The 13,515-nt window shown below is 32.4% G+C and overlaps 2 protein-coding genes across 3 annotated transcripts; one reads left to right on the top strand and one right to left on the bottom strand.

Moving 5' to 3' along the window:
* Positions 1-10: 10 nt before the first annotated feature.
* Positions 11-1,835, top strand: Tango14 (transport and golgi organization 14). Its single transcript, XM_013317747.1, has 2 exons — positions 11-446; positions 742-1,835. The coding sequence occupies exons 1-2, from the start codon at positions 146-148 to the stop codon at positions 1,203-1,205; spliced, it is 765 nt and encodes a 254-aa protein (XP_013173201.1). The 5' UTR covers positions 11-145; the 3' UTR covers positions 1,206-1,835.
* Positions 1,836-2,624: 789 nt separating this feature from the next.
* Positions 2,625-12,186, bottom strand: LOC106122123 (arginine/serine-rich protein PNISR). 2 transcript variants are annotated; one of them, XM_013317997.1, is made up of 12 exons: positions 11,700-12,186; positions 10,571-10,682; positions 9,693-9,860; positions 9,380-9,495; positions 8,842-9,008; positions 8,587-8,745; positions 8,094-8,199; positions 7,786-7,851; positions 6,482-6,561; positions 4,936-5,074; positions 3,905-4,745; positions 2,625-2,750 (listed from the first exon to the last, which is right to left on the bottom strand). In XM_013317997.1, exons 1-11 carry the CDS (start codon positions 11,995-11,997, stop codon positions 3,928-3,930), a joined length of 2,229 nt encoding a protein of 742 aa, XP_013173451.1. In that variant the 5' UTR covers positions 11,998-12,186; the 3' UTR covers positions 2,625-2,750; positions 3,905-3,927. The 2 variants fall into 2 exon arrangements, with proteins under 2 accessions (XP_013173451.1, XP_013173452.1); XM_013317998.1 differs by lacking the exon at positions 2,625-2,750 and having other exon boundaries at positions 3,547-4,745; positions 11,696-11,830.
* Between the last annotated feature and the right edge of the window lie 1,329 nt (positions 12,187-13,515).

The following is a 13,515-nucleotide window of genomic DNA, read 5'->3' as shown; positions in this document are numbered from 1 at the left end:
CTTTTTGATTGGACAGTTAAAAAATGACAGCGCGACTGATGAATGGTCACACATTTTAGAAATAATCGTGTGACCTTATGTCATTTTGTATAAAATAGCGTAAAATGATCAAATAATATTAAATGGAATCTTGTCAGCTTCGAATATGCTATCGCGACTAATCCGTCAGATTTTGTTTGTTCTCGTGCATTTTGTTGTTAACGTACTTGTTGCAGTTCAAAATGTTTATCACCGGTTATGGGTTAGAAGATGTAAGGTTCTTGATGATGAGGTGACGAAAAATGATGTTATTATGATAATGGACAACGTACCTAAAATGAAGAAAAGTTTGAAGCATTTAGTAGTGCTTGTCGACACGAATCATCATTCTATGAGTGATTTAGCGCGTTTGGTGATTTGGAGTCTAATAACAGGAATACCTTACGTCAGTTTCCACGATATCACCGGTAAACAAATCCTTTTATACATATTATTATATATTACTTGTAGTTTTTACTATTAGCGTCTTTCGCTCATTGGTCGACCATAATTTATATTTAAAGATTTTTTTTAATTAAAAATAGCTATATACACTTCACCGCATTAAGTATAACCATGTAAAATTTCACGATCATCATTTATGTAATTTCTTTAAAAATTGGGGAGCAAACATTTCGCTTCAAATATTAATACAAGATAAGCAGTTGCCCAATGTTACATCAAAGAAATTAAGTAAGAAACTAATTTATAAATAATTTCTAGGTGACTTGAAACAAAATGAAGAAAAACTATTTCTGGCTATTGAAAAAAAGAAGAAAGGTATACCAGGTTGCATAAAATGGTCAAACAAACCAGACTTAAATGGCTACACTTACGGAATGAATGCAAATAATGTATTTATTAATATATTTAGTTATAAGGATGGAAGGCCACAAATAGTTGAGTGTGTAAGACAGATAGCTAAAGGGTGTATTAATTGTGAAAAGAAAACAAATGAATTTACAACTGAAGAGTTTGGAAAGGTGTTAACTCAAATGTACAATAATATTCCTGACCCAGATCTTGTTTTGTATACCGGACCTCATTGTTGCACTTATGGTCTGTTGCCATGGCAAATAAGACTTACAGAGTTCATTCAACTCTCCCTAGAGCATAGTGTAGATATTTCTAGCTATATAGGTGCATTATATAAATATAATAAATGTGATCAAAGATTTGGTAAGTAGCTAATTCTATATCACCCATGTATAAGGCAGGCCTAATTGTAAGTTGTAATTTATTGAAAAACTAAATGAATTTGTCATAGTATTTTGCTACTGCTTTTAAATTGAACACCATTAATTATTTCGTGATATATTAGAAATGTATGACAATGTAAATATTTACGTTATTCTAAATTAATGAGTGTTTCTTAAACAATGTACCTGTATGAATTGGTACGGTATATTGATTTTATTGTTCACTTTAATGAAAATTGTAAGGATTTTATTTTAGTTAAATTCCGTAATAATTGTTTGAAATGACTAAAAGACTGCATCATGGATTTTGTTTCTGATATATACAAGAGTCAGATCAATTATCTAATAATTATGATAAAATAAAGAAATCACAAAAAAATAGAACCATATTAAGTAAATGCGTACTTTACGTTTTTTTTTTTTGGTGGCTTCACTTTTCGAATGTCGAGTGTTTATGTTACAAATTTACATTGATAATAAGAACAAGCTAAAAAACCAGTAATAAAGCCATGTTAACTTTATTGATTTTTGTTGATATATATATATTTTTTTACATTGACTTCTAAGCAACTTGCTTGAAGTCTGATCAGTAACTAGAGATGATTTAAGCCACTATTACCGAAAATTACAAATATATAGTTTTTATTTACCTAATTGAATAAAAATAGTTAAAATAAAAAGCAATGATAATTATTATCAGTTATGTTTTTGTTTTTTTTAATCCTAATATGTGACATATTAATAAAATTGAAGTGTTTCTAATATAAAGAAAAAAAAATTGTCGTACACGTGATTGCATTGATATTATCAAAAAGAAAAAATATTTAGAAATTCACGTTTTAAACTTCACCGGTAGTATATTCAAAGGTTCATAGGTGGCATAACAATAAAGAAATGTTATATCAACATCGTTAGATAACATGATAATTGGAGAATGTTCCCAAAAACAGCGGACAGTGATTCGTCGTAGTTCTACGTAAGCGTCGCTCTGATTAGATAAGCGTTATGGAACCTAACAATGCAACTATATCCTGTCACAATGCAGTACGTAAATTTAAATAATATTTACGTAGTCGTCAGCTTTTACGCACTGAGGGCCTTAAACTTACTCTATAAAGAATGACTAGAGTTTATAACTGGTTTACATCATACGAGTACTGTAGGTCTGTAAAACTCAAAATTAGCGCTCGCATACAATTTGCATAATGTAATAACTGGAGCCAGTGATCGCACACAGTCCATTCCAGAACACGTGCTACTGTACTGGCATTAGTAGTGGTGGCTGTTCAAGAACCAGTCACAACTTATATTTGTATATCCAATTTTGTTGTAATAATAATATTAGTATCTATGTAGTAACTTTCGGTGGAAGTATATTTTTACTTTAGGAAAATAAAAAAAGATAGATATGGGACCGCAAGTTTTTATTGGAATAATGCGACGCCGTGATGTCATATCTCTTTTTAATATTATACACAAAACACTAAAATATATTTACATTTTGCGACGCAAACGTTACGACTGCTCTCCAACCTGCAAGAGAAAATACAAATAAAAATAATAATACAGCAATTTAATACTTTAAAGATGCCAAGAAATATAATTGAGTAACTTTAAAATGTTGCAAACTAAAATGAATCCGAAATATTTATAAAAACAGTACGTAGACGTTACGTTACAGCCACCCAATGACGTAATACTAAAATTCAGTAATATAAATATAATAAAAAATATTTTGTGATGTTTTAGATAAATAAGTACTTAAAATCGAGTACGGCAGTGAATGATTTCTTTTTAAAATTTTCAATGATTTTTATGTTATAACGTAAATAAACAAATGTAGAATATTAATTAAAATTTACAGACATATTGAAAATGCATGTACTTTACTGCGCGGTTGCCAAATACTTCTAGGACTTTCCTTGACGTAAACTTTGCAAAAATTAATTTTGCTTAAAACAAAAAGAAAAAGATTTATGTTTATCAAAAATTAAGTAATTTATATTCAAGTAACTTGGTACCTCGTGTACCGTACTTGGTACCGTGTAACTGAGTGCAAAAATTACAATTTCATAATGTAACAATTTTTTTAAATATTAAAATATAAATTTTATTTAATCTAATGTACAGTCAGTATACATAATATTAACATAATAAGAGTAGAAATTTTCCATACCGTATAAAAACGTAATTAAATATATCATAATTTGCCATAATCTTTTTTAAAAAACAGTGTGATTATTTTAATAATTTGCATATTTTAAAAGTAAATGTCGAATTTTACAGGTTTAAATTAAAACAGGAATCTAATTGCTACATTTTTTTTTATAAAAAATTATGTTAGTTTTTTTTTCAAACCAGATATTAATAATTACGTGTTTTAAAGTGTATTTAATCTGTAATTTCACTCCGATTCCGACGGGGGCGATGTTTAAATATGTTTTGTTTCAAATATATTTCTTGAATCTTTTTTGTCATTTGTAAAAGCGTAAACGCGCATTTTCAAGCCTTTAATTGTGACGTATTGTAAAATATTTCACACCTTATAATAAAATGGCATAATTCAAAAATATTAATAGTGCAAAGGGAAGGTACTTTATTACTTGATCCATTTAGTACCGTACTAAAATTGTCCTTTTAATTTAGTACGGGATCACACACATACAAAAGTTAAATGAAAATACAACCTGTCATGCCGTTACCCTGTTGTTCACCGGCGATGTCTGGATCGGCTTCTGCTTCTCGAACGCCTACGCTCATACCTATCGTGCTTCTCGTAGTCCCGACCAGACCTGTCGTGGTCTCGACCTGACCTGTCATGGTCCCGACCAGACCTGTCGTAGTCGCGACCCGATCTATCGTACGACCTGTCTCTGTCATGCGACTTCTTGTCGCGCCGCCGTTTTTCCTGTGATCGATCCCTGGACGCCTTCTTCCTACCCGACTTTGACTCGTAGCTTGTAGACCGTCTGGAACGTTTCCTCGTCCTGTCATGTCTCTCGTCCTCCGAGTCGACTCTGTATTTGTCTTTGTGTTTGTCGCTTCTCGATGATTTATGTCTGTCAGATTCTTTTTTTGTCTTTGATCGCGACTTGTACTTATCGTGGTCGTTGTGATTCGACTTTGAGTTCTTTTCGTCTGTCCTATGTGACCTCTTTGACGTTTGTTTGCTTGATTTCTTTTTAGAGTCAATATCGTTAGAGCTTGCCCGTTTACGTTTCTTAGTTTTTACGGGTTTGATGTCCACCTCGCTGTGTGAAGAAGTGCTACTGGTACTAGAGGATGAGTCTTCTGAATCACTGGAGGAACTAGAGCTGTCTGCGTCACTCGTCGCTTTCGCTCGTGGGCTCGGAGTTTGCTCCCATTTATTTATCTTTTTGACTTTCTCCTCCTGTATCGTACTCAACCTCCTCGCACTGTCAACTTTGTCGATAGATTTATTGTTATTTCTTTTATCTTTTGAGATCCGACGTTCCGGTCTCTTCTCTGGTGTATCCGTTTCTATAGGTGGGGGTGTCGCCGATGATCCTGAAATTGAATTTTAGTTAAAGACGTTTGAAATTACATTTTAAACGTTCACAAAAGTTACAATCATAGCAATTCATGTGGACGACTGTTAAATTTAGATAAGTATGTTTAACTTTTAATATACATATGAAAAGAGGCTGGTCATAAATTTTACTTGAGTTGCCTACGACTAATTATAATAGATTCTTACTCGATCTGGCGGGTCTATCAGGCGTGGTGACGGGCGTGGTGGGCTCCTCGGCGGTTTCGCGCAGCTCCGCGCGCCTCACCTCTGCCTCGATGTCTCGGGCCGTCCGCTCGAACTCTTGCTTTTTCCTCTTTATCATCTCCTATACGTCACAAATTAGGAATTTTACATTAATCACGTTAGGCTCGAGAAGGGAGAGGGGGTCTGAAAAAAATCATAATGAGATACCACGTATATTTGACGACTGATGTAGGAAAATTTAACAAATAAATAATCCAAGTGATTCAACGAGGTTTTATGTATTTAAAATTAAAGATAATATTTTAAACATTTTCAATATCGTTAGTTATAAATGCACTTGATATTAAGTTAAAATCTTACCATATGACCAGAGGAGGTAGGGTTTCAAAAAGTTGCTAAAACATCACGTGATTAATGACGAACCAAAATACCATCAACCTATGACAACTCTACACTCTTACATAGGAAAAAAAAGGAAAATTATAATCTCCAATTATATAATTATAACGTAAGTAATAAAGCAATTAGCAATTGTTCAGCTAAATTGAGAACTTCATAAGTATAATTTATTAAAATTTAATTGCGAATTTTCATTTTAATATATCTTTTACACACTGTATGAATAATTGTTTGATATAAGGAGCCTTGGTTTAAAAATCTATAGACTGCAAAGATGGTTCATAATCTTTCAAAAATTAACAAAATTTATGAACTCATTACGGTCTCACAAAACATTTGTATAATTACAAAATTAAAAATCAAGGTAGAATTATAAAATTGTTGCGTTTCAGCTCTAGAAGCAATGGTTACGTGGCATTGTTCCACATTTCAGTTGCACCTAATTTAGTTATAAGTAGTTGTTACCTGCAATTTTCTTAATTATTGCATTATTGTAGTTAGTATGTAATAATTTTCGCGAGTATGTATTCCCATTACCGGCTATTTCTGTTGAACCGATTTCGATACTTGAGATGCCATTAGATTTGTACATGCGAACATTATATATTTAAAATCGTTGAAAAAGGGATAATTTTGTATATTTTACGTTAATATTTAATTTCGAGTAGTTTGTTTGGCGTATAAAAAAGAATGAAAAATGTTGTTGTCGTCACTGTTTCCGTCCAAGTACGACTTTGAGGCCTTCAAGATTAAAATAAAAAAGCACTTATCAGGCTAGCGGGTACAATTTTTCAACCAACACATTTATCATCATGTGGGATCAAGCGCTAGATGATAGACTTTTTTAATTAACTATTACTAGGGATGCTTTAACTTTTATGTGAGCGTCGGTGGCTCAAGGGTTACGGATTAGGCTTGTAATCTGCAGGTCCTGGGTCAAATCCCGTCTTATATCAATATGTTTTTCAATTTTTGACTTACAAGTACATTTATCCGTCGTTGTTACGGTGAAGGAAAACATCGTGATGCAACCTGCACATATCTGTAAAGACATTCAAAGATATGTGTGAAGTCACCCCCTTAGGGTAGGCACAAAGCCCCTTAGTGAGGTTAATAATTAAATTGTTACCTGCAACTGTTGATCGGATATGTTGTTCTGGTCGTCTTCATCTGCACTTTCTCCGCTACTGCTATCGTACGCACCAAGCCCTGTATGGACGCCGCGATTACATTTAGTGGTAGGTTGGATTAATAAATGCCGTACACAATTCTATAGAAAAAAAAATACCCTCAAAAAACGGTTTCAATTTTTACAATTTTGGTTTCCCGTACTCAGAGACGTATTATGGTAACTTAAACAGCCTCTCATACTAATAATAATTATTGACAAATATATCATGAACAAAAAACATTAATTAATATAAAAATAGTAAATATCATTTTTTTTCTTTTTGACGTCATTGTAAGATTTTCCTGATTACTAAAACAACAAAAAAACAACAATGCTAATTAAAATTTATGACATATGTTTTGTTTTTCTTCCCATTTTACAATATGTAATTTCATGAACTAAATAATTATTTAACCGGAAAAGTAAAAAAAATAATCATTTTTTTTCTTTCTTATTATTTAAAAACATAACAAAAAGTACAACACAATTCGATGATTAAAACTTATAACATTAATTCTACTTTTTCTTGACAATTTCTTAGAAATATTTAATATCATAAATAGAAATAACAATAAGGTAGTAAAGAAATGAATTTACTTTTTTTTTGTAATTGTAAAATTACCCCATTAATAAAATAACAAAAAGTAAAACACGATTTGAAAATTAAAATTTATAAGATAAATTCTGTTTTTTCTTACCAATTCATTTTCCACTAAACATTATTTCATACACAACTTGTTTTTTTTTTTAAAGCACATTGTCAATATTATAGAAACATCATACTAGAACCGGCAGCTGAAATCAAAGATTTACGAAGCGTATATGGTGGTTGTGAGGATAAAATCCCCTTAACAAATATTTTTTTTAAACACATTAATATAAGTTGTCAATATTGTGTTTTTTTAACCACCATATACAGACGAAACTATCTGGCAAACTGATGACCAACGTCTCAGGAGTGAGAGTAGTTCGCGAGGTAATTATATTTCGGGTATGAGGGTAGTTTGAAAGGTGGTTGTGGGGAGTGAAGGTAGTTTTCGATGCAGTTATTTGCCGAAAGTGTGGGTAGTTTGCGAGGTAGTTGTATGTCGGGAGTGAGGGAAGCTTGTAAGGTAATTAAGAGAGGAGTTTGGATAGATGTTTTGCGTAGTAGTTGTTTGGCGGTGTTTGTAGTAGTGTAGTAGTTTGGGAGGTGGTCGAAGTCGGTACCGAGGGTAGTTTGCGAGGTAGTTGTTCGGGGGCGGGCGCGGGGCGGGACTTACCGAGACCACTGGCGATGGCGGCGAGCGCCTTGGACTTGCTCGCTTTCATGGCGTTGAGACGCGAAGCTTTTACCATATAAATAAAACCAACATTAATAACACACAAATGTATTCACTGAACGGGAAATGATGAACATCTGAAATAAGACTTTATTAGCGAAGATATATGACACAGTTTTACACATCACAGTTCTTCTTACATTTAATTCACATAAAGAGTCAGTGCACGGTAATGTCTCGATGTTTAGAGCAAAGTCTTGAGAGTGACCGTCGGGCCGTTGGATATAAGCCTATATGAGTTGAAATACCTTGTGCGGCGTTATATCTGGCCAATTCTTCCTGGCTCACCGTATGAATCTCCTGGTCGGTTACCTCCAGCAGGATTTCTGTTAGCGATCGTCGTACCGCGAACATCTGGTCAGGAATACATTTTATTTCAATTACATGGAAAATAATGGAAAAACTATACTTTCTACTACCGTTCTGTAGGAATCGCCAATTACAGGTTACTAAAGTTCTAGTAATAGTTTAAAAAGACTTGAACTTTATTTTTTGTCATTTACCAAGCAACGAAGGGATGTCAAATAACTAAACCAATCGCTTATATCCATCGTCGTTTTCTCCGCGTGTTGGGATGTAATTTGGGGGTAGCGTATTATATTAGGGGGTACGTAATACAAAAAATACTGGAAAACACTTCTCTAAGTAATAGAAACCTAAACAAAGAATTACAATGATTTAAGAAACATGTAATCGGATTGTATACACACAAGAAAATTATGAAGACTTTTGTATACTTACAACTTCCTGCATAATTTCCTCCTTACTCTTTTTTACTAACACAGATTTTCCCTCCTCCTCCACATCATCCGGCGTCTCCACCAGGCGATCCAAGCTCGGCTTCACTTCTTTCTTCTGACGATCTTCTTTCGACAGTTCTTCAGTCTCTGAGTCAGAGTCCTGGAAAAATAAATCAATTGTAATTAGGTTTGGGTAACAAAAATTTAAATTCCAATATTGTCAAGTGTTTTTTGTGTAATTGAAAAAGATACATACAAATTTGCTCTTAGCTGGTAACATTGGTTGTCCGCTTGCTTCTGCTTTCATCCTGGCAAGTTCTTCTTCTTCTAATCTCTTCTTCTCCCTCTCTGCTTCTTCTCTTGCTTTCTGCTCCTGTTCTCTTTCTATCGCCCTTTGCTTTTCTCTTTCCATTTTTTCTAAGCCTGGAAAAGAAATGTCATTTGTTTAGCTCACATCAAAAAATAACTCAGTAAGGCGCTGCTTTCACGATTAGTTCTAGTAGATAATTTAAATAAGGCACAGGAAAAGATATAAAAGCCATGACAAGCCAGTTATAGTTCGATAAGGATCTTGTGACCCATTTTTACTGCGAGATAGGTTTGTTGGTCTATGCCTTTAAAAAAAAAAAACCCTAGTTTTCATACAAAATATGTATACCATAATAACAAAAATCATAAAACTATGTTTTTATACTTATTATTACTCTTTCTCACTGTTATATTCTTTATAAATTAATTTATTTTATGTCTATGAATCGATGCCATTAAATTGTGTGTTATATGTAACTTATTACCTTCTCTGATCCAGGCAGGCAGCTGTCTTCTTTTAGCAGCATCAATAGTCATAGTAGTTCCGGGCATTGGCATAGTCATAGGATCTACTACAGTAGGTATTAGGTGAATTTTTTCTCTGCAACAATATACAGTACATTCTTTAAATAAAGCTTAAAATAAACAATAATAATTATTTTAATAAACTCTATAGTTTCAATAATTAACCTTTGAAATAATTTTCCATTTTTTAACGGAGAAAAGATTTATAACTATTTTTTAAGTAAAGAAGTCAGTCACAACAATGTAACAAATAAAAAATAATAAAATATCAACCTTGGTGGTCTGATATTCCGAGGAAGTAATGGTTTGGGTTCTGCATTTTTGATCTTAGATCTGTTCTCTCTATTCCTACTGTTACTTCTATTATTTGCTTGATCTCCTTGAGATGCTGTCCAATATCCATGCTGAAAAGTTGGAGTTGTCACTGCTGCTGTTGTGTATCTATGGTAAAGGAAAAGTGGCAATGATTAATCCAAATTTATCCTCTTGTGTGTGAAGCATACCAATTTGGAACGCTCGAATTTTTTTCTTGTCTGTGGGGCGTCCTGTTTCGGGACGATGACACACTGCGTTGACAGTGTTTAGTTTTGCGCGTATTTTGCGGTGTATATAGTGTTTACTCTTTTGCACTTAGGAAAATCGGAACCGTAAGTAATATTTAATCGTCCTATTCTAGGACTCTCCACAGACAGGGAGACTCCTGTCTGTAAGAGCGTTCTGTATTGGGACTCACAGATGGGCTGATTTTGACATTTTGACAGTAAACATAGGAAATGATATATTTCTATCTACTTCTATATGTTTAATTTGTAAATTAAATTTGATTATAAATTTGATTCATACAACTTCGTAAGGTCAATGCTAATCAAATGGATCAATATTTATATCAAATTAATTAATATTTGTAATACCAATCAATCATAATAATTGGTTACTATATGAACATTTATAAATGAATTTGATGTTGCTCACAACTCCGTCCGCATGGAATTAAAAAAAACTTAGTAACCTATGTGTTCTTCCAGACTGTGTTCTACATCTATGCCAAATATCAGCAAAATCCATTTACCAGGTCTGGATATACCTTGTAACAAACATCCATATCCATCTAAACAATCACATTTATAATATGAGTAAGTTAACTTTCTTACCCTGGGATATTTGCCGCATTCTCTGGTGGTACATTGTACCCATCCATCAGCGGTGGAATTGATATTGAGGGATCTGCAGCAATTTTAGAGTCATTTCCATCCCAACCCCACCCTTAAACATTGATTTAATATTTAGCATTCAATTAGTAATGTCTAGTGTTATAATCTTGCTAATTTATGAGTTCTATAAACTTAAGATGAGTAAATTCATTCAAAAGTAAAAAAAAAAAATGGCATAACTCCTGTTGCATTTACACCATTCAACGTGTCTAATAACGTTTAATGTGTCTAACGAAATTTGTGCATGCCTGTTATTGGCATACATATGTAAAATGTTTGTGTGATTTTTGTTTTTCTGCTATTTTTATATGTATGCTGTTGGCCTGTCTTAATAAATAAATAAATAAATAAATAAATAAATAAATAAATAGAATAATGCTGTCAACAGATATGTGCTGCAATTCAATAATTATTCATGTAAAAATATTAAATAAGGTCCAGGAAAAAGAAGACTAACTTGAATATAGCCGCCAATTCATTTTTGTCATTTTGTACTATGAGCACAGAAAATTAAATTTTTAGCAAAAATAAGCCATAAACAATTAAATTTTTAGTCTAATATCTCATATCATAAAGTCATAAAACCATTGAAAAAGATTTATATAGAATGAAATATCTTTTAGGTTTCTTATCAATTACAGCAGTTTACCTTTTCTTTTGTAAACATAAGACTAAACTCTATTGTTTCAATGACTAAGCTAAATGTGTTAAAACATTTGGTCTACTGTTGAATCATCTTAAAAATAATTTTTAGTTAAGTAGATTTACCAGAAATAACAAAAATACCAACCATTATGACATTTACTATGCTTTTTTGTTGCAATGGAACCTAATAAATATATTTTTTAACAGCACTTTTAAAATTTTATTGTACAATCTAGTGACTGCTTACAATATTGGTAGATAAATAAGTTATAAATTACGAGCTTGAACAATCTTACTGCACCTAAATTAAGATTTTCATTCATCTATAATTAGACCTGCTAAATATCTAATTCAATGACAATGATGTTCAAACTCAAAGTAACATTGATGTTATACAGAAGCAGTGAAACTGATTCTTACATACCCCATTGGTCCCAAGAATTACCCCATGAGTTTGTGGAAGCATTCCATGCAGCACCAGCTGGTGGTACACTTTCGCTGTTTGTGTCCGGATTTTCAACCTCCATTGGGGCCTCTCCGCCTTCTAAGTCTGGTTTTGGTGGCGGTTGAGGCACAGAAACAACAGCCTCCTTCATAGCAATCCATTGTTGTGCTAAAGTTGCCCAGTCTACTTGACTAGAATCAATATTTTGATATGCGGTAGGATTAAGTGCCCACTGCGTGGGATATGCGGGGTTCACCGCATCTTTGCCAGAAAACATTGTTGTCGAAATGTCCAGTCGGATTATGCTATTTTCTACTTTTCCATAAAACTACTAAATTTATTATCATTGGCACTTAATTACTTAAAAGGAATTTGTGGTTATAATTAAAGTAAAAAATATGTGGAAAAATTATAGCCTGGACCATTTGATTTAGCATAGACTAGACAACACAGCACTGCATAGCATAGACATATAGAAAAAGACTAAACGTCCCTTGGTGTTGCGATTTAACAAAAAATAAGGAATTAGAATTGAAGAAAGTAAAACACCACTTTTTATTTTATTTTATGTTGGATAAGCATAATGTATATGGATAAAACGTTTTTATGAATAATGCAGAATGTTGTCTTAAACATCTACTTGTGCTTTTTGACACTAGATGTCGCTACTTTCAAAAGTATCCGCCACTCCGTCTGTTAATTTATAGTGGCTTGGGAAATGTACTAATACATTTTTTACATAAAGTGTGCTTAATAAATAAAAATAACATTTATTCATTTCAACAATTTGTTTGCACATGCATTGGAAATAGGATTACTATTTGGGATTTTAAATGTTGGCAGGGTGTGCCACACAACATTGTAATTTTATTATTATATTTATCTAAAACAATATTATGTTTTATTGTTGCTAAAAAAATATTACTTGGGGTTTTAAAAATATCATATCTATAAATCGTATTTTTAAACTTTATTATAAACTAAGAAATAACATATAAACATTAGAAAAGAGGTTGTATTCGATTTATGTTTAATGTAAATTTGTATTGTAAATGACAACACTGGGGAAATTTACCAAAAGGCTTCGAAAGCTTTATAACATAGTTAGTTATGCGTTTAAACTTGAGTTATTAAAGAACCTTAAAGGTAGGTTACCCTACAAAAATGAAAACCGTCGATAAAATTACTCATATTTCGATCAGTATCATTATAACCATTTACGTTAAACTCGAAAAGTAGTAATTTGAAAGTTTAAAAAAATCTCACATATTATATCAAATCGAAGAAAGAAATATTTTAGACCGAAGCACTTGACCATATAGTTTTCATTTTAAATAGTACATACGCTTTTTTTGTAATCGGTCAATTGATTTAATTTTATCATTTAAAATCATTTATCATTCAAAGGGCCGAATGTATCTCTATGCATTTCTAATACTGAGTTTATTTCAGGTTCTAAGTGCAACTTTAGAAGACATTAAAGGAACACAATTACCGTGCTGTCTAAGTACGTATAAGCATAGCATTTCTTGTATCCTATATTTGTGTCAATGTTTTTCAGATAATATTACATTTAAGGCTATCCTTTGGGCCATATGGTGATATAATTTTACTTAAGCGATTTAAGTTTGCTTTCCTAAGTGTTGTTCCTAAATTGTTTATTATCATACTCATTACGACTGTGGGTTTTTATGCCCGAAACATTCATTTTGTTATTTGGTACAGGTGATTCAGCAATAGAAAGTCACAGATGATACCACAGCATGGGAGCAGTTTTTGTCTATATGTGGAAGAA

The sequence above is a fragment of the Papilio xuthus genome, unplaced genomic scaffold (assembly GCF_000836235.2).
Source record: "Papilio xuthus unplaced genomic scaffold, Pxut_1.1 DF826933.1, whole genome shotgun sequence".
Taxonomy (NCBI): Eukaryota; Metazoa; Arthropoda; class Insecta; order Lepidoptera; family Papilionidae; genus Papilio; species Papilio xuthus.
The sequence above is the reverse complement of the archived record's forward strand: the minus strand, read 5'-3'. Positions and strand labels throughout refer to the sequence as shown.